The 23305-nt window shown below is 59.0% G+C and overlaps 10 protein-coding genes across 11 annotated transcripts; 4 read left to right on the top strand and 6 right to left on the bottom strand.

Moving 5' to 3' along the window:
• Positions 1–3136: 3136 nt before the first annotated feature.
• Positions 3137–3638, bottom strand: LOC62_06G007805 (uncharacterized protein; the record flags this gene model as incomplete). The annotated part of the gene is made up of 3 exons (XM_062774328.1): positions 3137–3399; positions 3440–3552; positions 3598–3638. The coding sequence occupies 3 exons, from the start codon at positions 3636–3638 to the stop codon at positions 3137–3139; spliced, it is 417 nt and encodes a 138-aa protein (XP_062630312.1).
• An 805-nt stretch (positions 3639–4443) lies between these two features.
• mgl (L-methionine gamma-lyase) lies at positions 4444–5646 on the top strand (the record flags this gene model as incomplete). Its single annotated transcript, XM_062774327.1, has 1 exon — positions 4444–5646. One exon carries the CDS (start codon positions 4444–4446, stop codon positions 5644–5646), a length of 1203 nt encoding a protein of 400 aa, XP_062630311.1.
• An 82-nt stretch (positions 5647–5728) lies between these two features.
• On the bottom strand, positions 5729–7949 carry moxY_3 (FAD-binding monooxygenase moxY). Of its 2 annotated transcripts, XM_062774325.1 has the most exons (6): positions 7490–7949; positions 7129–7452; positions 6908–7093; positions 6301–6871; positions 5830–6265; positions 5729–5791 (listed from the first exon to the last, which is right to left on the bottom strand). In XM_062774325.1, the coding sequence occupies exons 1-6, from the start codon at positions 7749–7751 to the stop codon at positions 5774–5776; spliced, it is 1797 nt and encodes a 598-aa protein (XP_062630310.1). In that variant the 5' UTR covers positions 7752–7949; the 3' UTR covers positions 5729–5773. The 2 variants fall into 2 exon arrangements, with proteins under 2 accessions (XP_062630310.1, XP_062630309.1); XM_062774326.1 differs by having other exon boundaries at positions 6301–7093.
• A 17-nt stretch (positions 7950–7966) lies between these two features.
• Positions 7967–10554, bottom strand: SPBC530.05_2 (putative transcriptional regulatory protein). The gene is made up of 11 exons (XM_062774324.1): positions 10427–10554; positions 10312–10379; positions 9845–10273; positions 9625–9808; positions 9386–9587; positions 9296–9351; positions 9217–9261; positions 8880–9179; positions 8691–8838; positions 8132–8653; positions 7967–8084 (listed from the first exon to the last, which is right to left on the bottom strand). The coding sequence occupies exons 1-10, from the start codon at positions 10523–10525 to the stop codon at positions 8325–8327; spliced, it is 1860 nt and encodes a 619-aa protein (XP_062630308.1). The 5' UTR covers positions 10526–10554; the 3' UTR covers positions 7967–8084; positions 8132–8324.
• Positions 10555–11842: 1288 nt separating this feature from the next.
• ARB_02369_2 (putative secreted lipase) lies at positions 11843–13706 on the top strand (the record flags this gene model as incomplete). Its single annotated transcript, XM_062774323.1, has 2 exons — positions 11843–12435; positions 12470–13706. 2 exons carry the CDS (start codon positions 11843–11845, stop codon positions 13704–13706), a joined length of 1830 nt encoding a protein of 609 aa, XP_062630307.1.
• Positions 13707–13898: 192 nt separating this feature from the next.
• On the bottom strand, positions 13899–14465 carry LOC62_06G007800 (uncharacterized protein; the record flags this gene model as incomplete). Its single annotated transcript, XM_062774322.1, has 1 exon — positions 13899–14465. The coding sequence occupies one exon, from the start codon at positions 14463–14465 to the stop codon at positions 13899–13901; it is 567 nt and encodes a 188-aa protein (XP_062630306.1).
• Positions 14466–15586: 1121 nt separating this feature from the next.
• Positions 15587–17141, top strand: asaE_12 (MFS transporter asaE; the record flags this gene model as incomplete). The annotated part of the gene is made up of 5 exons (XM_062774321.1): positions 15587–15903; positions 15942–16279; positions 16318–16498; positions 16536–16933; positions 16981–17141. 5 exons carry the CDS (start codon positions 15587–15589, stop codon positions 17139–17141), a joined length of 1395 nt encoding a protein of 464 aa, XP_062630305.1.
• A 124-nt stretch (positions 17142–17265) lies between these two features.
• SDR3c (Short-chain dehydrogenase reductase 3c) lies at positions 17266–18553 on the bottom strand (the record flags this gene model as incomplete). Its single annotated transcript, XM_062774320.1, has 7 exons — positions 17266–17486; positions 17524–17582; positions 17621–17760; positions 17808–17924; positions 17963–18022; positions 18137–18369; positions 18418–18553. 7 exons carry the CDS (start codon positions 18551–18553, stop codon positions 17266–17268), a joined length of 966 nt encoding a protein of 321 aa, XP_062630304.1.
• Positions 18554–18823: 270 nt separating this feature from the next.
• On the bottom strand, positions 18824–19171 carry LOC62_06G007797 (uncharacterized protein; the record flags this gene model as incomplete). The annotated part of the gene is made up of 1 exon (XM_062774319.1): positions 18824–19171. One exon carries the CDS (start codon positions 19169–19171, stop codon positions 18824–18826), a length of 348 nt encoding a protein of 115 aa, XP_062630303.1.
• A 2727-nt stretch (positions 19172–21898) lies between these two features.
• Positions 21899–22876, top strand: LOC62_06G007796 (uncharacterized protein; the record flags this gene model as incomplete). The annotated part of the gene is made up of 4 exons (XM_062774318.1): positions 21899–22287; positions 22443–22658; positions 22717–22723; positions 22763–22876. The coding sequence occupies 4 exons, from the start codon at positions 21899–21901 to the stop codon at positions 22874–22876; spliced, it is 726 nt and encodes a 241-aa protein (XP_062630302.1).
• Between the last annotated feature and the right edge of the window lie 429 nt (positions 22877–23305).

Here is a 23305-nt window from a genome sequence, read left to right as displayed (position 1 = left end):
TGTCGGACCACACCGAGACCCCTGTGGCCAGCCGGTATACAGCACCCTCCGACGATCGCTCGAACCCGGTCTGTGTATCAGCCCAATGGGTCAAGAATGTCTTAGTGCGCAAGCTGTGGCCATTGTTCAAGGCGTATTGCGACTCGAGCTTCCCCGACAAGCACCAAGAGAGTGTGTTTCAGCACGAGCTGTGGTTCGTCGACAAACGCCCCGCGCTCCTCTGCTCCATGTTCCTTGTCGTCGAGTATGCTCTCATTCTCAGCCTCATGAAGCCCAAGAATGACTTTTGGTCATACTGGGTGAGTACCGTGGCCGGATAATGTGCTCACCGCAGGGCTATGTGGTGATTGTGGGGTTCTTCACCCTCCCAGTCCCCGTGATGATCATCTTCAATGGGCCTCGGCGATTCGGTTGGGTTTACCAGGCGTTCCTCCTGGGAGCAGGGTGGTCATTCGGGGTGAGTCAACTGCCGCCTAAACCCACGCTGACCACAAGTACATGGCAACGCTTGAGATGGTACGCAAAAGGGAAGAAGCCTGCTGACGCCCAGTACCATTGCCATGTGGGTTGGCCGAAGATGGAGTATACTGATGACAGCACATACACGAAAACGAGCTCTTGACATGTGGAACGGGTGTCATGACCTTCATCATGGGGCCGCTCTTCGCACTCCCGACTCTGACCTTGATGGCCATGCGTCAAAATCGCATGCTGAACCTGTTCATGGTCCTAGCCTACCTTATCTTCAGCAGTTGTACCGTCATGATCGCTCCAGATAACGCGCTCGCTTCAGCGAGAACTCTGTTCGACTGTGAGCCGGGCCACGAGTTGAGGCTAACAGCCAGTCGCACTCTACCACATCATCCTCACGTACCTCAACTTCACGAGGTAAGGCTGCTTTGTGGAGCGGTGCTGATGGAAGAGAGCAGGGGCAGCGGCAGATGTTCCTGATGCGTTCAGAACTGAAGCGACAGTGCAAGTGAGCAACAGACCGCCACGGGATCTTGCCTGACATTAGGACCGCACAGTTGGCACAGGAGATGGAGCGCCGTGCTAACCAGTCCAAGAAGCGGTTCGTGTCATACAGTGAGTGCTGTCACGAAGAGTGACTGCAGTTCTGACAAGCCGAGTCTTCCACGAGGTGCGCGTCCCACTCAATACCGCCCTGCTCGCGGTTCAGAACCTCGAAGGCGAGGGTGTGTTTCAAAATCTGTCAGGAGACCACAGTGACATGATCTATGGTCTGATGGGCAGCCTGACCATCATGGAGAAGGTACGAGCGACGAACAGAGCGACACTGACCAAGGAGGTGCTCAACGACGTCCTCTCCTTCAACCGCATGGAAGCGGGCAAGTTCTCCCTCGAGTCCAACCCGTTCGACTTCCACCGATCGATCCAAGTCCTTTCGCTGTCATACCGGGTCCTCGCTGAACGCTCTGGCGTTGACTTCACTCTTGACCTGGACCCTCGAATCGACGCCCTCGAAGGCGTATTGATAGGCGATGACATGAGGCTTCGCCAAGTCGTCTCCAACCTCGTCTCCAACGCCCTCAAGTTTGTGAGTCGTGTTTACTCCGCCCTTGCTCACAGAAGACCGAGACAGGGTCCGTGACAGTCGCCACTCGGCTCGTTGCCCAATACCCTCGCGGTGCGCGCGGTTCGCTCAAGCCTCCAGACGGCGCCGAGAGTCCAAACCCGTCGAACCATACAGACCCTGATGGGTCCCGCAGAACAAAGGCATCGACAGTAGTTCTCCGCGTCGAGGTCCACGATACGGGCGTGGGGCTGAGCAACAACGATGTCACGGGTGCCGGGTTGTTCTCACCCTATGTCCAGACTGAGATTGGGAGGCGACAAGGCGGCAAAGGCTCCGGGCTAGGACTTGCACTCGTTCGGCAGATCGTGTCCCTGAGTAAGGGACGCCTGGGGGTGGAGTCCCAGGTTGGCAAGGGCAGCAACTTTTGGTGAGTCGGGGTGTGCTTCCGACACTAACAGGCAGGTTCGAGCTTCCCTACACCCTCATTCCAGGTCGCGTGCCCGAACCGCACTTCATACCTATGGAAGGCAGACGGCCATCTCACACGTTCCCCGAGCTTGGTTGGCGGCCGTCGCCGAGGTCAGAGTCATTGGCCAGCGTGGCTCAACTCGCCGAGGCCAGGTTGGATGACGCACCACCAAATGAAGAACGAAGACGGAGCGATGCTGCTTTGGAACCAACACCAGTCCGTCCGCCACTGCCGCCCGGCAAAGCAGGTACACTGGTCATTGGCACAGCTCGTGGGTCAGAAGTCTTCTCTCAGTTCTCGCCAATATCCTGGGGCTCGCTCACTCCGCTTGCGTCTGCTCCCTTCTCGGACAATGAGGGTGTAGGGCTGTTGGACACATCCAAGCGGCATGAGCGAGCTCCCGAAAGCGCAGCCCTGGAGGCTACGAGTTCAGCACCCGAGGTGTCCCCACCGGTCGGACCCCTCCAGTTCCCGCCCCTCCTGTCGCCCTTGACCTCACCATCACTCTCATCGCCTCCACCCGATGGCGAAACCCCACTCAATGTGTTGATCGTTGATGACGATCCGTTGACCCGCAAGCTCATGACCCGCATGCTCCAGCGATTAGGACACAAGGTGGTTGGGACAGCAGAGAACGGTGGAGCTGCGTTGGCCCTCATCAAGGACAGCTTTGAGGGCTTACCAGACGCGGACAAGATCGACTTGGTGTTCTTGGACAAGTGAGTGTTTGGTTAGATGCCGCTGACAACAGCCAAATGCCGGTGATGTCTGGCGTCGAGGTCACACGAGAGGTCCGTCGAATGGGTTGCAAGGTGTTTATCGTCGGGTGCACGGGGAACGCGCTCCGCGAGGACCAGGATGAGTACCTGGAAGCTGGGGCGGACGGTCTCATCACCAAGCCGATACATCAGGCCAAGCTCGTCGCCATGGTCTCGCAGGCAAGGCGGCGGGTAGACGCTGAAGGCAGTAGCTCCGCAGCGCAGTGAGATGTTGTCATTGTGAGACCATCATGCATTGTATGTATCATCAATCGTATTCACATACGTAGTGTCCATTTCGTAAGCCATTGTCCTTCCAGTGTCCATCACGTGTTCGGTGACAGTGTCCGTTGTCGTGCTACGAGCCCTGCTCTAGCAGAAGCGGCACCAAGGAGGGAGGTCCCAAACCTGGTTCTGGTTGCCGTCGTAGCAGGTCCAGATCTGGAGCTGCTTGTTCGGGTCGCCATCAGTGAGGTCGAGGCAGTAGCCAGACTTGGGAGGGGCCGAGTGGGCGCGCGGGACGGGGCCGGCGAGCTCGACACGGCCGTTGTTGGAGTACCACCACGATTGGGCGCCGCGTGCGCCCTCACCACAGGTGCGAAGGGTGATCCTGCGGCCATTGCCACGAGAGTCCCCTGCGGAGTGTCAGGTCGTGTCACCATGTCGTCGACTTACAGTCGCCAGCGTCGAGGCACAGGTTGGTGCCCTTAAGGCGGATGTTGCCGACGGTGCCCGGGGCACCCGTGTCCCACAGCATGTCGGGCGTCTCATTGTTACAGTCCTGCGAGCTGGCCTTGTCAGTCGGGCGGATGGTACACTGATGGCGTACTCACAGGCCAACCTTGGCGCCGTTCCAGCGGCCCTTGGCAATCATGCACTTGCTGAAGGACTTCTGGAAGAGCAGACGACGCCCGTCGTACGACACGGGGGGCTTCTCCGAGGGAGTGGCCGATGGAGCAGCCGCGTCGGCGGGGTCGGCGGGGCCGCGGTAGCGAAGGGAAGGAGGAGGAGAGGGAGGAGAGTCAAGAGCTTCATGGCGGAGTGGAGTGGAGTGGGAGAGAGCCTTGTGTGCGAAGAGGGGATGAGGGAATGGAGAGTGGAGAGAGACGTTAGGTCTGCTACTTATGCGCATCAGAAACTGAGTGAGCGGTGAGTGTAAGGGACGTGACGCTGGGCGGACACACGGCCAAGTCGACGGCGACCACCTTGGCCACCGATAATGGCCGCTAGATCTTGCCAAGCCAGCCAAAGTACCCATCACAGCCGAGGTCGACTCGTCGAGGCGGTGCGCAGCACATGACTTGAACCGAGCCAAAAGCACGGATCCACTCCATGCCAAGCCCAAGTTGCGGGCAAAGGTGTGTATGCGTATGCCGTTGGTGATGTCACGGCAGTGCTTCCCGCAATACTTGGTTAGTCCTTGAGAAGAACGCGAGCTATAGAATCGAATCGAGACGATGATGCCAAGTGTCAACCTTGTTCTGCCCGTCACGGAATGCGACTTCACGTTGTCGGGAATCGCATCGGCCAACCGGCCATGTCACGTGACTTGTTCCGTGTCTTCGGCCCGAATGCGGCCAGTTGCCGACCGACTCCACTCGTGATTCTTGGCATTGGAAAGCGAGCCAGACCAGAGACGAGTGCTTGCAACCGTTTTCACTGTTGCACATCATCCCACAATGTCAGCCTGGCACCCAGACACCCAAGCGATCCACGGCGATGCGCAGGCTCGTCGTACAGTCGATCCTGTCGCCCCGCCGATCTACTACTCGTCGACGTTCCGGGCGTCGTCGGCTGACGAGTTTGCGTCGATGGCGTCCGACACTCGGCATCCCGGGTTCTACACGCGCTACGGCAACCCGACACACGAGCATGTCGCTTCGGTCGTCGCAGGGCTCGAGGGCACAGAGACGGCCATGGTGACGGCCAGCGGCATGGGCGCGATCTCTACCGCCGTCCTGGCCCTCCTCAAGGCCGGTGACCACTGCATCGCCCAGACCCGGCACTACATGGCCACGGCCAAGCTCTTTGGCGAGATGCTCCCCCGCTTCAACGTCGAAGTGACAATCGTCGAGCAGACCGACCTCGCCGCTATCGAGGCTGCGATCAAGCCCAACACCCGGTTGATCTACGTCGAGACGCCCGCCAACCCCACCATGGTGCTCACCGACCTCGCGGGTGTCGCTGGTCTGGCAGCCCAGTACAGCAAGTCGACCGATGACGACAAGCGCATCATCACTCTGGCGGACAACACCTTTGCGGGTCCTTTCAACAGTCGCCCGGCGGCGCTCGGCATCGACGTGGTGCTCCACTCGGCGACCAAGTCCCTCGGCGGCCACAGCGATATTACTGCGGGCGTCATTTGCACGACGAAGAGCTTGGCAGACCACTTTGTTTGGGAGACCTCGCTGACGCTGGGATCGACTCTGAGCCCGATGGACGCATGGCTTCTCCTCCGCGGTATCAGAACTCTTCCCCTTCGCATGGAGCGCATCAACTCGAATGCTCTCGCCCTCGCCGAGTGGCTTGAGACGCAGCCCGAGGTTGCCAAGGTGCACTACCCCATGCTTCCCAGCCACGCGCAGCACGAGTTGGCACTTAAGCAGATGACCGGCGGTGGCCCTGTCGTGGCCGTCGAGATCAAGGGCGGTTACGAACAGACGTCAAAGTTTGTCGCGGCTCTCAAGCTCGCCTCCCAGGCGGTGTCTCTCGGCGGCGTCGAGACCCTTGCTGTGCACACGGCCGCCATGTGGGCCGGTAGCATGAACGACGCGCAGATGCTCGAGGCTGGCATTGCTCCCAACTTTGTGCGCTGCTCGGTGGGGCTGGAGAACATTGAGGACCTCAAGAAGGACTTTGGCCAGGCCTTGAAGGCGGAGTAGGCGTGGTGCTGCTGCCAGTGTGCAGCCACGCATCACACACCACTCGTAGACATAGATCATTGCATAGCATCTTGAACGCTTCCGAGTCGCCTTCCATCCCGCTCAGTCACACCCCGCGTCGCTTCCACTAAAGCATCAACGTCTCCTACACTGTCAGTTCATCCCTCAACGGCGCCTGCCCACCTTGTAGCCGGCACGCAGTTCGGCATAGTAGAACGCGGGGTCCATGTCGGCGGGAATGTGGCCATCGCCGAGCCAGCCCATAGTGTGCTTGTATTCCGGGAGGCGTGTGTAGTCATAGTCCTCCCAACGGGGCTCCTTGAGTGACAGAATATGGTGTTGCGAGCTACCCGGCCACAGGGTGCGAATGCGAGTACCGCCGCGCGATCCAGCGCCTCCCTTGTACCACGAGTGGCACTCGGTCGTAAACACTGTGCGCTCAAAGTAGTCGTCGGTGTACTTCATGAACGAGTCGACGGGCTCCTTCTTGACCACCATCGACTTGTAGCCCTCGCGCTGGCACTTCTTGATAGCCTTGGCGACATAGGTCAGCTGGCCCTCGATCATGCTGAGGAGGTTGCCACTGCCGACAACTGCCTGCGGGCCAAGGATGGAGAAGCTGGTGTCAGCCTGTGCCATGTGTTCCCTCCTTACAAGTTGGGCATCTTGGGAATCGACACGGCGAGGTATGTCCGGACCTCCTCTGTCCACATGTCCTGGAGGTTGATACCACCTTGGCCGAGAATTGGGAAGCGGGGCACAGACGACGTGTCGAAGCCCGTGGCGCAGATGATGGCGTCGACCTCGTACTCCTCGCCTGTAACAGTCTTGAGACCGCGCTCGGTGAAGCAGGCCAGATCGTCGGTGACGAACGTGACGTTGTCCTTGGTGAGAGAGTCCAGGTACCCTGGACCAGGGGTGATGCGGCGGCATCCGATGGGGTACTGCGGCAGCAAGGCCTTGGAAATGTCGGGCTTGGACGCAAGACGACGCTGCATCTGGCGCTCGGCATCGTTGAGGACTAGAGTCTGCAGCGGACTGTCGCGGTGCGTGAGGAAGTGGGCCGAAGCGAGGTCCCGCTCCACCATGAGCCTGAACTCGCGGTAGTTGGCGGGGTCGCTAAAGTGCTGCTTCTGCTCGTCGGTGAAAGTGTGGTTGGCGCTCTTCTCCGTGTCAACACCGAGCTTCTTCAGAGTGATGTCACCAAAGGTCGGTGTGACCCAAGCTGGGCATGAGCGCACATCTCGGTGCTTGGGCTTACTCTTCGATCGCGCAAAGTTGACGAGCTGCTTGCACTTCCTCTGCATTTCCGGCATGACCTGGATGGCACTGGAGCCGGTGCCAATCACAGCGACACGCTTGTCGCTCCAGTCCATGCCCTCGGCTTCCTCCTTGGCAGCGTCCCACTCCCCCGTGTGGTGAATGACTCCCTTGAACGTATCGCGGCCTGGCGTCAGCGGGACACAAGCCATGCGAACTCACCTGGAATCTTAGGCCACACGGGGTTGGAGAGCAGGCCCGTGGCGTAATAGACAAAGTCGCACCGGTCTTCAAACACTCTGCCCGTGGGGTCTTGGACCTTGATCACCCACTTGCCATCGTTCTCGAGCCAGCGGGCCTCAAGCACGGTGTGTTGAAGCTTGATAAGCGGTCGGAGCTTGTAATGGTCCACCACGTTGGTGAGGTACTGGTGGATCTCTGGGCCACCAGCATAAAACTTGGACCACTGCGAGTTGTCGGCAAAGGTGAACTGGTAAGTGTGCGCAGGGATGTCGCAAGCGGCGCCCATGTACTTGTTGTGGTGCCCTGGGTTTGTCAGATCGGCACCGCTGCTTCCACTCACAGACGCCGCCAATGTCGGTCGCGCGCTCGTAAACCTGCAAGTCGAGGTTCTTGATATGCTGCGGAAGGTAGATGCAGGCACCGATGCCACTGAAGCCTGCGCCGATAGCGACTACGCGCACCGGGCGGCCTTCGCCAATCGCCTTCTCGACGAGTGGAGCAGCGCCATTCTTGGCCGCGGTTTGGCGGGCGGCTTCGGCGTCCGATTGTCGCTGAGCCACAAAGGCTTCCGAGGTGGGGGAGGGGCTAAGTTCGTAGACCATGTTGGGTAATCGTTAGGGGTTGGGTGGTGAACGATGGGGCATGTTGCTTGACGCGCCGAGTTGGGGATCTTTAAGTATGGCTGGTGAGATGGTCATGTCAGACACTTGAAGATAGCACAATCGCAGACGGCGTCATGGCGGGCGGCGAGCACCCGCTCCAGCCCGACGAGGTGATGTGCGTCAGCCGACACAATCCCGGGAAGGGTACGCAGCATCGTCTCGACGCATATAGTGCCGCATATCATCCCAAGAGCCGTGCGAGCCGAACATCCGGGTTGGCAGGAACGGGGTGGTGTTGCGGGGGCGGCCCGACCCCACGGGGCCAGCGGCGTGCTGCCGCCATCAGCCCTGCCCTCCCATGCGTTTCAGCGCACACTCACCTCCGCAGCGCTTCTGGGAATGCTTTGGTCATGGAAGGGATGAGGCCATGAGCCGTGGCTATATGGTCGTCGGAGGCGGCGCCCACCCGCCGGTCCAAGGTCACGTGCCATGATGTCACAGTCCACACAACACAACAACAACGGTCATCGAGGGCTAAATCTGGCCCGTTCATCGAGCCCCAAGCATAGGTCTCTATGGCTTCGGCTCGCCCGACACCATTGCGGATACCCAGGTGGGCGTCTGTCCGATCGTAGCCATGAGGCTGTCAAGGTTGGCGTCACTGGTGACGTCCGAGTCGATCGCCACGAGGTAGTCGCTAACCCACGCGTCCCACGCCATGGTATGGTCCTGGGCCCCCGCGAGGTTCAGGTCAAGCGGCAGGTCATGCCCAATGGCAAGGTCCGAAGCTGCCTTGGAGATATCCGCATCGACAGCGGTTGTAAGCCCGCCAGAGAGCAGCTCAATGATGCGTGCCGCTAGTGAATCGAAAGCGCGACTCATTCCTCGAGCGTAGGGCCACCCTGGTGTTGTTAGCGCATGACTTGACCGAGGACCTACCTCGGCAGAAGGACCCGATAAAGACTTGGGCCCTTCCCAATTGTTCTATTGCCCCCGCGCACCACACGGGGTCACGGTCCTGACGCAGTAAATATGCGCAGATGAGTATCACACCCATGCCGATGATGGAATGGAACTGATAGTAGTTCTGAGAAGATTGGTCAGCAAAGCGAGTAGCATGTCACCCACGTCAAATAGCTTGTGGTCCGTTTGGAGAACAATGCTGACGTTGATTGCTTCGGAGGCTGACTCCTCCAGGATGCGGATGTGTGCTTCTGGAGGACGGGTGACGTTGCGCGGGCGGTAGAGGATGGCCAGGAGCTGCTTGTGATACTGGTGGAAGAGGGACGCGGGTGGCCCCGAGGGGATTCGAGCATGCCAGTCGTCGAGCCGCCGGTGCAGGTCACCGACATCCGCTGTGGGGCCGTAATTCACCTCCCAGTTGAGCTCCCACATTTCCCGGATATGCGTAAAGAATGCTAACGGCTCCTGACCTGTCAGAAGGGACATGGCACTCGCAACTCACGAAGCCTTCTCCAAGAGATCCTAATGGGTCCAGTCTCGATGGGAACTGCCAAGTCAGCGGCGTAACACACTGGACTCACCGCTACAGTCACATCATCCTTGTTGAAGTTGACGTTGCGGCCGAGATTTCCAGCGACTAATGTCAGCAGTGACCAGCCTGGCTATCTCACCAGCCCTGTCCATGCAGTAGACTCCCCAGAACAACAATCGCCTCCGCTCCTTCTCCTGCTCCGATAGGTGCGCGGGTGGCTCGTGCTGAAGACCAATCGCAAGGGTGACCTGGGCAACCATTGGCGTGAGTTGTGGGTGGTCGGGTCCGCCCCAATCGTAGATTGCCGAGAGACATAGAAGCGCCAAGGCTGCGACGGATGTCTGCCAGTCAGCCCCGAAAGTGCTTGTGACAACCTACCACACTGTCCTCCGTCCGGAGCATCTGAAGGAGGCACGACAGCGCGCGATTCCGAAGTAGCGACGTGTCGATGCGATCCCCACTCCCCCTCTGTGCGAGCCATACACACGCGATGCTGAACACGAAGAACAGTCGGCATGTCGGCCCAGGCGTCTCTCCCACACCATGATATACACTCTCAACACTTGCCATCAGCGACATTCCATCCGAACCCACTCACTCGCTCATGAGCTCCTCCCGTGTGAACATTGGCCACATTGAGTTGGTCTGCACAAAGACCTGTACTACCTCGACGGCGAACTCGTATGGTGGCCACGCTGCGGGGGGCGCGCTCGCAGAGAGGTCCACCTCTGGTTCGCTCACCCCCAACTGCGAGGACATGTGGCTTAGCACCGAGTGATGACATCGATTGCCAGTATTCAGGTCCTTGAGTTTGCTCTCGACGAGAGCAACAAGGCTGGGTGGTAGGGGGCGTGACCCCAAGTCGATCTGGACGTCGACCTCTGGGGTGGTGTTAAGTGCATCTCTGAGGAACATTGTGTCGAGGGACTCCACGCGGGCGAGACCGGGGACATGGTTGCGGACAATGGCCTCGAGGACGGCGATGCGGGCCTCCTTTTCTTGGAGCTCTGCGACAAGTTCCGCGACACTTGCACGTCAGTTACATGTGCAAAGCAGCCTACTCACTTGCGATCAAAGACGCAGTCTATGCCGCGGCGCTCGCACATTGAGCACTTGGGTCGTTTCTTGTCGCACTTGAAGCGTCAGCAGGGCTGAGACATGGTGCTTCAAGCTCGCTCACCTTGCGCTTCCGTCGTTGACATGCCTGGCATGCTTGAGGCTTCGAGGCGGGGCCGACGCCCTCGGCCGTGCTTGCCTCGGGCGGCGGTGGGGCAGACATTGACAGCGATGGAGAGAGCAATGTCAAGGTAAAGTCGGATGATGTTGTTGTGGGGTCGGAAATGCGGGGCAACTGCTCGACCGAAGCCCGCCCGAGCCGATGAGGACGAGATCGGGTTTAGGTAAGTACCGTGTCGAATCTTTATAAAGGCTTGCCACAAATGACGGGAGCCTAATTGGATGTTGCCACATTGGACTGCACTCCCACACCATGGCGGACGCCAAAGCTGGCACCCAAACACTCACAAGGCTTCGTACGTCGTGTTGGTTGCATTCCTCACCTTGATCGTGACTAACTAACGCGCTGATGACAACCATTGTGAATTGCCCGAATAACAGCCAATGGCCTGGTGTCAGCAGCCATTGTGTTGCGTCCAGCTATCCGTACGAGCTGGTTACATCCAGAGGTGATCCCCTCGATCACCCCGACTAGTCATAGCGAGCCAACGTCCGAGAAGGGGGACATCTTGCAACGGGCCCTGCGGGATAGCGATTACGGGTCTTCGCACCTCTGCTGACCATGACTAACGGCTCTACGACTAATCATAGGGTGTTGCCGTGCGAACGTTCATGTGTGAACGTTCCATGTCCACCGTGCCCGCTTGCTCGACCAGCGCGCCTGCAGAGCCGCCTCGAAGCTGAGACCAGGTGTTGTTGAGACAGCCTTTGAGACACCCATATCGTCGTCAGCGTGGGCTATGTGTGCGTATGGCCAGCCCCACCTCAGGATTGGAAGTCATTCGCTTGGGCCACGCAGAGCTGTTCAATTGTTCCTGCCTATCCTCCCACCCTCGGTGCGTCGATCTCCCAAGTCGGCGACCATCATGGCTGACGTACCTCAGGCGATGACCCGAAAGCTCGTCTCGGTCGGTGCCTTGATCTGGCGCGATGGGCTGGCCTTGGATTGTCTGAGGAGGCCAACACGCGGCCCGGTCATGGTAGCCAGGTCAGTTCAACACTAGAGCAAACACCTCACCCGCCTTCAACCGTCTGAATTGTTCAAACTTCACCCTTACCCCAACTTGTGGGCGATGATCGATGTTCACGTGTGTTCAACCGAAGGCTCAGAAGAGCTAGAAAGGTCACTCCAGAGTCACTATTTGCCACCAACTTGGAGCCAAAGCTGCAAACTAACCTATAATTTCGTTCTCATTGGGTTTTCTCGGTGATCAAGACATTCCATGTCGGCAAACCCCTCCTGGGTAAACAACGGGGGCGGCTGTTCTCGGTTAGTCACCAAGCGCCCCTCCCCAGCCCCCCATACTTAAGAGCAGGAGCTGTAGGAGACGGTGCCCCCACCCCCCAAGCCCGCTGCAACATGCTCATCCCCACTCTGCTCGCCTTGTCGGCGGCCACCGTCAACCTTGTGGCTGGTGCACCTGCTGGCCTACTGGGCCTCGATCTTGGCCTCGACCTCAACCTTGGCCCCATTGGTCTAGGTGTCGACGTCAAGGTCGACATTCCTGATGGCACCAACGGCGCACCGGGCGGTTCCTTCCTGACCGTCCCCGTCTCTGCGCCGGCCGGCACACTCTATGGCCTGAACCGCCTCACCACCGAAGCGTTCACGGGGATCCCGTTTGCTCAGCCGCCTGTTGGTCAACTTCGCCTTGCTCCGCCCGTCCGCCTCACTACGCCGCTCAACAACTTTGATGCGACGCAGCAGTCGGCCGCGTGCCCCCAGTTCCTTTCGTCAACCAAGCCCGATGACCTTCCGAGCACCATCGCCGACATCGTCGTGAACAAGACCCCGTTCCTACAGCAAGCATTGAAGGTCTCGGAGGACTGCCTCAACCTCAACATCTTCCGCCCTGCCGGGACCAAGGCTGGCGACAACCTCCCTGTCCTCTTCTGGATGTACGGCGGAGGCTTCGAGGTGGGTGAACGCTGGTTTGTGGCGGTCGTTGACAGGTTAGCTTGGATGGAACAGCCAGTATGACGGCAGCCCATTCGTCGCAGCTACCGCAGCCTTTGGCAAGCCGCTCATCCTCGTCGCCGTCAACTACCGAATCGGTGGCTTTGGCTTCCTGGCCGGCAAGGAAATCAAGGCCGCCGGTGCCTCCAACCTCGGCCTTCTGGACCAGCGCCTGGGCCTCGAGTGGGTGGCCGACAACATTGTAGCCTTTGGTGGTGACCCCAGCAAGGTGACCATTTGGGGAGAGTCGGCTGGTGCAATCTCCGTCTTTAACCAGTTCGCACTCCTTGGTGGGGACTACCACTACAAGGGTCAACCGTTGTTCCGCGGAGGCATCATGAACTCGGGCAGCATTGTCCCTGCCCAGCCCGTCGATAGCCCCAAGGCTCAAGCCGTCTTTGACGCGGTTGTTGCCGAAACCTCGTGCAAAGGCAGCGCGGACGTCATCAACTGCCTGCGTGCACTTCCCTACGATCAGTATCTCAACGCCGTCAACTCGAGGTCTGGTCTGTTTTCCTACACCTCCATCGCCTTGGCTTACTTTCCACGTCCGGATGGAAAGGTGCTTACAGACAGCCCAGAGGTCCTGGCAAAGTCTGGCCGTTTCGCACCGGTGCCGTTTATCGTCGGCGACCAGGAGGACGAGGGGACACTCTTTTCCCTCTTCCAGCAGAATACCACGGGCAGTACCGACGCTCTCGCCAACTACCTAAACACCGTGACCTTCCCTGGTGCCAGCCGGGAATTGGCCACCCAGCTGGTCAACCTCTACCCCGAGGACCCTGCCGCTGGCTCTCCCTTCAGGACTGGAATTCTCAACGAGTGGTATCCAGGCTTCAAACGCCTGGCCGCGATCCTCGGGGACGCAACTTTTACCCTGCTCCGCCGCATCTTCCTCAAGTACGCCATCGCTGCCCACCCCGACGTGCCTGCCTGGTCCTACCTAGCCAGTTACGCCTATCTTACCCCGATTCTGGGAACCTTTCACACCGCCGACGTCTTGGTGGTGTACAATGGCATCCCGCCTAGCTACGCCTCTGTCGGCATTCAGAAGTACTACGCCAACTTTGTGTACAATCTGGACCCGAACAATGCAGCGGGGGGCAAATCGACAGCAAGCAAGGTGGCCGACAACTGGCCTCGTTGGGACGCTGTCAACAAGCCCCTACTGCAGTTCAACCTGCTCAACTTTGCGGGTCTCAAGGACGACTTCCGTCAGGCCGCAGCCGATTTATTCGAGGCCAATCTTACTCCCCTGCGCGCTTAAGGTGCGTGCTATCAAGTTCAAACGTACTGTATGTAGCTTTAGTCTGAGCCTGAAATGTAGCTTTCGTCTGAGATGTAGCCTGTCCTGTTGACCTTTGCCTCGTGGTGCTAGTTGAACCTAGCTCGCTCTCTCAGCCACCAGTTACTCCAGGGTCTCGAGCACTCACTGGCCAGGATTCCCCCCTCTCCGCGCCTAGTCCTCCCTTAGGTCCTCTAGCAACTCCTCTCCCTCCTTCTCAAACTCCTCCGCGCTGGCTTTGAAGAAATCGGACAGGCTCTCGGCCACCCAGGTCATCTCATCTGGGTCATGGGTGTACGGGATGACCTGGCCCTTGCGGCCTGTTCCTTCCGGGGTCAAGTCGAGTAAGAGGAGCATGGTACTTCCTCCAAACTCGGCGAACGGGAGCCACCCCGGCTGCCACCATCCGGAAGCTATGCGCGGATCGCGTGGCTCGGGGTCCTCATAGCCTTCGTACTGGGGTGCTCGAGCCCGCATGCCATCGTGCTGGGCCAATGACTCATCGATGGACAGGAGGTCGTATCCTGTCAGGATTCCAGGGTTGAGGAACACTGGGGTGTACGAATCGGAACCGTTGGCCGTCCGCCAGAGGTCTAAGAGCGTTGCGAGGTTGAGATCGTCCCCGAACTTTGTCTGAACTTGGTGTATTTCTGCATCTTCGGCGCCTGGATTGAGGGGAAGGGTGATGCCGAAGGACTTGTAGATGCCCGATATGGCACTGAGGTAGTCTTGAGCGCTCATGGTGGTGTGTGGTGCGATGGGCAAGGGGCCGGGACGGGGGTGGATGTGTTGAGATTGATACCTGGCCTCGATGGCCCAAGCGGGCAGGAGAGAGCGGACATCGTCAGCACTCCACTCCACTCCAGACGGAGCATCAACTCAACGAGAACCCATCCTACCCTACTACTCACGCACCAAGTGGCCAAGTGATGCATGCATTACGCCTCGCCTCGACCAGCATGTATCACCTCAGAACCTGTGTGAACATCGCCCCGCTGTACGGCCGAAGAAGCCGACTCTCAGGCCGGCGGCAACGACACAGTCTGGTAGCTAGCTCACTTTTGCATAAACTGCAAAACCACTCGATTGACCATTGCGCTCGCCTCGACCGGCGCCGGTCATCGGAAGGCCGAGCTGACGCTTCGGGACATGGCGTGGCTGCCGCGGAACATCTCCGTCCCGAACGCGTCGCGCGTGGGATGATACAGGCCAAACACGTTGTTGCTCTCAATGACAGCACCGCAGGGGACCACACAACCGGCTCGCCCGGCGCCGGACGGTCAAATCTTCGGCTACGACCGTCGGGCTTGGCTGAGGCATGCTCGCGCTGGGTAACCATGCTGCGGTCTATTCGGCTAGTAAAGCTAGGGTTGTGCAAGGGTATCCAACGTCGACAACCTCGAGGTACCCAGAGTATTCCGAAGCCAAGGTGTCCCGAAACTCAACGTCCGGCTTGAACGGCGCCGTCCGGCCGGTTAGAAAAGGTTGTAATGGCGGTTGGATTTCATTAGCGGAATCAATTTTTTGCTAATCGCCGGAGTAGCCGCCATTACCGACGTGTCGTGACCTTTGCGTCGGTTTTCTCACTCGCACTCGTCCTTGCATCTCTCTCTTCCTGCCTATCGGCAAGCAACCTTGTGCCTCCCTGTCAGGCTGCGAATATCTCAGGCGGAACATCAACGCATGCGGTCACTGCTTTTCACCGACAGCCTTCGGACACTCCGTGTCGACGCGACACGGACGGCCCAGTGGGACGGAGAGGTCTGTCTGTCCAGTTACTTAACAAGACGAGAAGGATGCCGGCTGGACTCTTCTTCTCTGACCCAACTACCCCCTTGACACCCCACTGAAGCTGCGCTACCATGATCGCGCGCAACCACGACTCGCAAACGACTCTCGCGGCGTCCGTCGACGGCCTTGACAAGGACAAGGCGGCCTCGCGCTCAAGCTCTCCGAGTGGCAAGGATATCGAGGCCAGTGGAGACAACGAGTCTTCTGCCGGCGCCTCCAACGTGACCGATATTGGCCCTCCTCCAGATGGCGGCCTGGAAGCCTGGCTGGTCATCCTCAGCGCTGCCCTAGTAACGCTCTGTCTTTTCGGCTTTGTCACTGGCTTTGGACAGATGCAGAGCTACTACCTCTCTCACCAACTCAAGGGCTACCCGAAGTCCACTGTGGCGTGAGTGGAGCCCTAAATCATAGCTGACATTCCTCCAGCTGGATCTCCACAATCCAAGGGGCCCTCGTCTTCACCCCTGCCATCATTTGGGGTCGCATCTTCGACGCCTACGGTGCTAGGCCACTGGTCGTCTCGGGCAGCGTCTTGTCTGTTCTTGCGCTCATCGGCATCGCCTTCTGCAAAGAGTTCTACCAGTTCTTCCTCGGTCACGCACTCTTCGGCTTTGCAGCAAGCATCCTGTGGACACCGGCATCGGCAATCGCCGGGCACTGGTTCTCCCGCCACCGCAGCCTCGCCATTGGTATGATTGTCATGGGCACCGGCCTCGGAAGTGTGGTCTACCCCATCCTCTTTGTCCAGCTTTTCAAGCGCTTCAGTGAGTACTACGTATGGCGCTGGTGCTAACATGGCCAGGCTTCCGTAACACTGTCCTCATTGTCGCGGCCATCAATGTCGCGCTCCTGACCCCATCGTTCTTCTGGCTCAAGACCCGCCTCCCGCCCCGCCAGCCGGTCCCCTTCCGGAAACTCGGAGCGCCGTTCAAGGAGACACGGTTCGCCTTCTTTGCGCTGGGCTCCATGGTCTTCATGATCAAGTAAGCAAAGCTGCTTATCGATTGCTGACTGGTGTAGCTGGATGTCGCCTATGTTCGACGCTCCCATCGTTTCTGCGGCCAACAACCTTCCTCAAAACATTACCGACTATGCTGTCGCCATCTTGGCCTCGGGCTCGTTCCTGTCGCGCCCCGTTGTTGGCATCCTCGCCGACACATTTGGTGTCTGGAACGTTTTCGGCACCATCTCGTTTGCGACATCGGCTTGCATGTTTGCCTTCTGGGTGGTGTCGCCGTTGCCAACCGCCGCTGTCATTGTTGGCTTCTTTGCCTATGGCTTTGGCAGCGGGGGCTGGATTACACTCGTTGCGGCCGTCGTGGCCAACATCAGCCCTGCTCATGAGATCGGACTTCGCGTCGGCCTCGTCTGGTCAATCTGTGGCCCTATGGTTCTTATCGGTCCGGTCGTTTGTGGTGGTGAGTTGTGTTGTTCTCTGTTTAGCACCGCGGCTGACCACCTCCAGTCTTGATTCAGGCCGACGGCGGCAAGTTTGGATACGCAGGCATCTTCTGCGGTGTCACCTTCTTCATTGGAAGTGTGATTGAGATCGCGCCGCGCCTCATTCAATGTGCTCGCGGAATGCTCGGAGACAAGTCGGTCGCTGGGGAGAAGAGCGACGCCTAGATGGCATAGACCTGCATAGCAACGTTCATCATCGTTGGAACAAACAGCTCAACTTTCAACACTGTTGTATCAATCAATCAAATCACTACTGTATCGAGAAATGCATACGGGGTGGAGAAGTGGACTACAGAGGCTCAAAGACTGGCTTGAACAACAGGCCGCCCATGTCGTGTGGCGCCTCGCTCAAGCCCTTGTCCACGATGACGTTCTGGCCGTTGATGCCTGAAGCTTGGTCGGAGATCAGGAACAGTGCTGTCTGGGCAATCTCCGATGGTGTGCACGACCATGAGAGAGACTCGTCGGTGATCTTTGATGATGCGGAGAGAACCGCCATCCTGGCTTGGCCTGGTTATGAGCCTTGATCCACCGTTCAGTGACATACCCGACATTGTGCTGAGGGTCAAGTTGTTCTGGCCGATAGGGGTGAGAGTCGGGCCGGGGCTGGTAGGTCAGTGATGCCAGCACGCGGCTGTACCTACGCCACACCGTTGATTCGAATGCCGGTGTTCCCAGCCTTGATCAAGTTTGCCGCTGTCGACCTTACGAGGCCGATGGCTGCGTGCTTGGACATTGTGTATGCTGGCGTGCCCCAAGATCCTGATGAGCCGGCGAGTGATGTCTGTGGAGGCGTCAGGCAGGCTTCATCTCGAGCCTCGCTATTCTTACTGTGACCACAATGCTGCCTCCCGCCGTCGGCTTGGCTTCACTTGTTGTGACGAGCGCCCTGGTCGCCCACTGGACGCAGTTGAATGTGCCGCGAACATTGACGTTGATGACGCGGTCCTGCGGTCAGCGAGTGGCCGGTAGCAATATGCACCTACCAGAACCGCAGGCGCCGTTGTCGGTAATGCTTCCCAATCGATGACCCCGGCATTCGCAAACTGTCATGTGGACACACAGGTGGTCAGTGCGACCCATGCGTTCGGCGCCTCTGCCATGCTTCCTGAACGGGATGTCGGAAGGCTCGCCGAACCCAACCACCCATTCCCACTTACGAACCAGTCCAGCTTGCCCTGTTCCTTGATCACGCGCCTCACGAGTGCTTCCACCTCCTTGTCGTCTGAAATGTCGACTGTGACGCCGAACACATCCGTCTTGAGGCCCTTTGCTTTGACCTCCGCATCGTAGTTGAAGAGGTTGCGATCCTTGATGTCAATGGCGTAGATGACTTGGGCGCCGGCGGCGGCAAAGATGTGTACAGCTGCCGCACCAATGCCGCTATCGGCCCCTAGATATGCAGGTAAGCGGTTGTTGTGACCCGCTTGGTCGTGCTTACCGGTGATGACCCCGACCGTGCCCTCGAGCAAGGAAGTCCGCAGTACCGTGGTGCTCGCAGAGCTTGCCTCGGCCTGAGCCTTCTTGGTGGCCTTGTGGGCTTTGAGCGACCCCGTGATTGAGTTGCGGATTCCCATGGTTGGCGCTTGTGTCCTGTCGAATACAGTATGATGTGAAGCGTGATCACGATCTGTGTTGGACAAGGCCCTCAGCGGCGTCAAGAGGCGACCTCACGAGGGCGGTGGCGGTGGCAGAGGGCCCGGGTCACCCCCCCTGGTCGTGTCACGCTCCTGTTTTTTAAAAAAAACTGGCGCATTGGCCAACTACTTGGATCATGTGTGCATCTCAGTTTCTCGGATTCACACGTCAGATACAAAGCACCTAAAGCAACGTGAATGGATGCTACTTTAGCATACCGGGAGACCGTCCATGACGGCGTTCGACGTGACAACGCTCGGGCGATGAACCCAGCAACCATAGTTTGTGAAGAAGTAGTCGTTGTGGCCCCAACGAGTTGGGCCTGTTGCACGGCACGTGATGGTGACACGGTCTCCCCAGCTCATCAGCGGGCCAGTGGCATCCTTCTCAAGAGACCTGTAGCAGTAACCGCCTCTGAGAGAGACACCAGCCTCACGCTTGAGTTCATCGGTCTGCGCGTCGGCCTCACGGCCCTCAAGGACGACCGAGTCGGCCTCAGCGGCAGGCGCAGCATAGGCGACGGCAGCGAGTGCAATGAGGATAGCGGCGAACTTCATGTTGATGTAGACTTGGAAGGTAAGCCTGTGGCCAGTCAGTTGGGAATGGCCAACGTGGAGATGTCCTTACGTTGGCAGTGGAATGTGTGATTGGAGATCAGAGTTGAAGGTTGACGTCGCTGAGACGAGGAAACTGGCTTTCTTCTATAAGCATCTGGCGTCCTCTTGAACGTCGGGGGGTAGGGCTGCCCATGTCAACTGTGGAGCAGGTTTCCCCATGGATAGCGAATGGGCTACCCGTGTCAGAGTCCAGACGCTCCCTCCACAGGCCAGCGGTTGCGAAGAAACGACGAGGAACAAGTCAAAAACAGGGGGATTGTTGCGATAATGCAGGTCTGCTGGGCAAGATGGCGTAGACTGCATCGAAAGAGGACCCCACACCGATGGAGTTGCCACAGACAACATTGCAACACCGACGGAAGTGTGGCAGAGTTCAAAGCTGTTGTTCTGGTTTCTGAGATACACAGCCACGAACTGTTTCAGCTTCGGGGATGCCTGACCGCGTTTCGCATGTATAGTGGTTCAGAACGGCGTCATAGTGGGTTTCGGGACGAGAGTGTTGGTTTGCGTACCCTCTCGAGTGCATGAGATCCGCTACGATGCCTGCGCATCAGTCGCCAGCTCATCAGCATCCGGTGCCTCTATGCGGACACATGCCCTTGAGCTTGCCTCGGACTGAAACTGAGAGGCACACGAGTGGGTGGCACTTAACCTTAGCCTGTCACCTTGACCTGGGCTCGGCAAACTTACTGGGAGGGCGGGGGAAGGGATCTCGTCGGGCCTCGGTTCCTCGCGTATGTACGCACACCTGTGAGACCGACGACGTCTGGCGAGCGACTTGGTTGCCAAACCCACGCGTGGAGTGCTCGTCTGACTCAAGAAGGCGGCATATGTTGTGGGTGTGGCGGACGACGACAGAGGCGAGGGCACATCTCGTGAGTGAGTAACACAGGTCTCCGGAATCCGGTCATCACCAGGAATGACAAGGAGGTCGGCGTGAGTTGTCGGTTTCCGCAGGTGAACTCGTGGGGACACCGGGTGTCCGCTGGATCTCTTATTGACCTTGGAAGGGCTGAGACGCACCGTAGTCAGCTGAAACTCACCTTCAAAGGCAGGGACGCCTAGAGACGCGGGCTTGGCTTGTGCCGTCCGACACATGACGTCAACATGGGTTGATGGCTCGGTCCACTTCGATACGAGTTGTCTTGGCTTGTATGGATGTATGAGACAGCCTGGCTATGAGTAGCGAGACAAAGAGAGCACCCTCGCTGCCACTGGCAGCAACATGGATTGGGATACCAAGCTCTATGAAATGTTGAAAGCAACGTTGGAGGGTCGGGAGGCCCTCTTACGGCTTCGGCTATCAGCCGATGAGTAAACCAAGGTCGGACGAGGCCGAAGCTGCGAAGACCTATAACCGACGACAGTACCCGGCCGACTGCCCCAACACAACCGACGCTGCTCCACTCTCCTCCCTCACACACATCGAGCGCACAACCACACCTCATCAACGAAACTCACAAATCAACATGTCGTCTTCCCAGCCTCAGGCCACTGGCGCGGGTTGCGAGTGAGTCGAGTGACACTCGGCGTGACGGTTGGACTGACACAGCCAGGTGCGCTACGCCCGGTCAGGGGATCATCTGCCCGTGTGCTGGCAAGTGCGAGAAGGGCAAGTGCGACTGCCCGCAGTGCCCCGGCAAGCAGAAGAAGTAAAGAGGTGGTTGTCCGTGGGTTGATCGGCAGTTGAGCGTGGTGAAGAGGTGGTGAAGTGAGTGAGTGGGCGTGGTATGAGGGGGAGGGTGCAGATGCAGACGTGAGATGACGCCAAGGCGTGCCGCACCATGGCCATCGAGAGGCCCAAGCAGCTGCTGTGCATTCGTCGGTGGCTGATCGAGATTGAGTGCATCCATTCCGCACTGACGCTGCGAGAGATCGATTGCGACGTTGGTACTCATCTCTTGACGTCGTCTCGGGCTGTAAACCCCACGAGAAGGATGGTGCAGGGTGGGTGGCCATGGACCCCTGTGGGATGGCGAGGATGGTGCGACGAATGTGGCTTGGGTGGGGGTCCAAGTGCCAAGAGGTCATCGATCGTCATCGAGCAGAACCGCTCAGCAGCGACATGGGTGTGTGGACGGGCACTATCACTCTGGGTACATGGGTGCTCACGAGCAGCATCACCCCGTCGCTCTCAAGTGCACTGAGCTGCACCTGTTGACCACCTGCCTTGTCGTCGTCGTCGCTGAACATAAGACGGTGCTGGGGCCATCCGTGAGCGTGGCGTCGTCGCGGCTTAAGCCATGCCGCACGCACGCACAGAGCGTCACGACTGCCTCCTCCATGCAGCTGCGGCGATGCACGTCGATGCTCACACGGATGCACGCCCATTTGCACAGACGCGCACTGGCGACACGCACACTTGTCGTCGCCACACCGCCCTTCCACACACCGCCCTCTCACTCTCGCACCCCCCTCACTCACTCACACCCCTCCACGCCCCTCCCACCCCACCCACTACCACCACCCACCAGCCATGTCCCGTCGCGCTGGCATGCTATCCACACTCTTCTTCCTCTTCCTCAACTCTTGATACTCTCTCAACCCCATTTCTTCAATCAACAACTTGTCGCAAACAGTAGGTAACTCGACACCCCACCCACCCGCCACCTCGCCCCTCCTCCCCACCACTACTCCAACCCGCCAGCCACAGCTAACACCCCCAAGATGTCTCGCCCGCAGGTCATTCAGGAAGACGAGGCTTCGGCCCGCAACCCCGCCCACCTCGACCAGGAGCTCAAGGGTGCTCGCGTCTGGCGCGCCGGTGGCATTGGCATCTTTGCCTACTCGCTCGACGGCGGTCTCGAGGGCACCAAGAACCGCGTCTACAAGGACTGGAACGGCTCGTTTGACGCTTCGCTCTACGGCGCTCGCCAGCGCACTGCCGCCTTCCGCAACGCTCGCCAGAACGGCTGGGTCGTCCCTCTTGTCCGCTGGGAGCTCGTCGAGGACGGCCAGCGCATCCCCCCCGACGCCATCCAGATCGGCAACGAGGCCAACGGCCAGCCCCTCTACTCGGCTCGTGTCTTCCTTAACGGTGGTGTCGAGGTCGGCAAGTGAGTCAACGTGCGAGAGAAGGTGTGAGGCTGTGCGCAAAGTGCGCACATCAGTGGTGCCCTGTGCGCGTGTGCGACTCGCACTGCAGCCCGGCTGTAACGCTGGCCCACACTCGGTCGTCGTCTTCGTCACCCTCGTCACTGACAATGCCCAGGGCCGGTCACCACATCAGCGGCGCCGAGATCCCTTACTTTGGCGAGGGCAAGCACTTCCGCACCTTTGAGGTCCTTGTCGGCGACGGCTCCGTCGTCCAGTGGTACCCCTTCCACCCCGGATGGGCTGACTCGCACCCCGCCGGCACCCAGGCGGTCGACGGTGGCCGCACTGGCGATGGCAAGGCTGAGCTGATTGCGCGCACCAACGAGTTTGGGTGAGTGGATGTGAACGGCAGACTGGAAAGGTTGACTGACTCTTGCAGTGGCATCCAGCCTGGCAGTGAGTTGAACACGACAGCCAACAACTCCGCGCTGACAGTTTACAGAGTACATTGCTCGCGACGACCACGCGTACGTCGCGTACGGCGGCGAGGAGAAGCGCAATGTCCGCAACTTTGAGATCCTCGCCTTCCCCAACCTCTCGGCCCGTTGATCCCCGGCACGGCCCCCACATCGTCGAGCTCTGTCAGAAGAGCTTGGGGGTATGACCAAGTCAGAGAGTTTGTCCATCAGTTGAAGCATGCATATGTCGTTACAGTGAGAGCAGCGTCAAGGTTATGAGTCAGAGGGATGTGAACTGGCGTCGCGGTGACTCATGCTATCATGGCTCGAGGCTATTCACACCCTCCGGCGACTTCCGCGAGCATACAGGTGATTTGCCAGGGCCTGTGCAATCCACCTACCCCAAGGGACGCTGTCATGCTCGTGGTGGCGGCTGGTTGCTCGCCCCCAATCCTGTCACTGCACCACCTGAACGATGTCTCACTTAGGCCTGTCTGCCGTCTGCCGCTCCCCCGCTTGCAAGCCTTGGCGACAAGATCGCTTGTCCGTTGGCCTGTTGGGTGTGAACTGAGTGCCGAGA

Source organism: Vanrija pseudolonga, chromosome 6 (genome assembly GCF_020906515.1).
Source record: "Vanrija pseudolonga chromosome 6, complete sequence".
Taxonomy (NCBI): Eukaryota; Fungi; Basidiomycota; class Tremellomycetes; order Trichosporonales; family Trichosporonaceae; genus Vanrija; species Vanrija pseudolonga.
The sequence above is the reverse complement of the archived record's forward strand: the minus strand, read 5'-3'. Positions and strand labels throughout refer to the sequence as shown.

What these genes read in the sequence shown, in the direction of transcription:
- moxY_3 (XM_062774326.1), bottom strand. Translation starts at nt 7,751, where the DNA reads ATGGTCTACGAACTTAGCCCCTCCCCCACCTCGGAAGCCTTTGTGGCT. An exon ending in GACCGACATTGGCGGCGTCT is followed by an intron (nt 7,453 to 7,489) that starts GTGAGTGGAAGC and finishes TGACAAACCCAG; the next exon opens with GGCACCACAACAAGTACATG. An exon ending in ATTCCCAAGATGCCCAACTT is followed by an intron (nt 6,266 to 6,300) that starts GTAAGGAGGGAA and finishes GGCTGACACCAG; the next exon opens with CTTCTCCATCCTTGGCCCGC.
- SPBC530.05_2 (XM_062774324.1), bottom strand. Translation starts at nt 10,525, where the DNA reads ATGTCTGCCCCACCGCCGCCCGAGGCAAGCACGGCCGAGGGCGTCGGC. An exon ending in GACTGCGTCTTTGATCGCAA is followed by an intron (nt 10,274 to 10,311) that starts GTGAGTAGGCTG and finishes CTGACGTGCAAG; the next exon opens with TGTCGCGGAACTTGTCGCAG. An exon ending in GATCTCTTGGAGAAGGCTTC is followed by an intron (nt 9,180 to 9,216) that starts GTGAGTTGCGAG and finishes CTGACAGGTCAG; the next exon opens with GAGCCGTTAGCATTCTTTAC.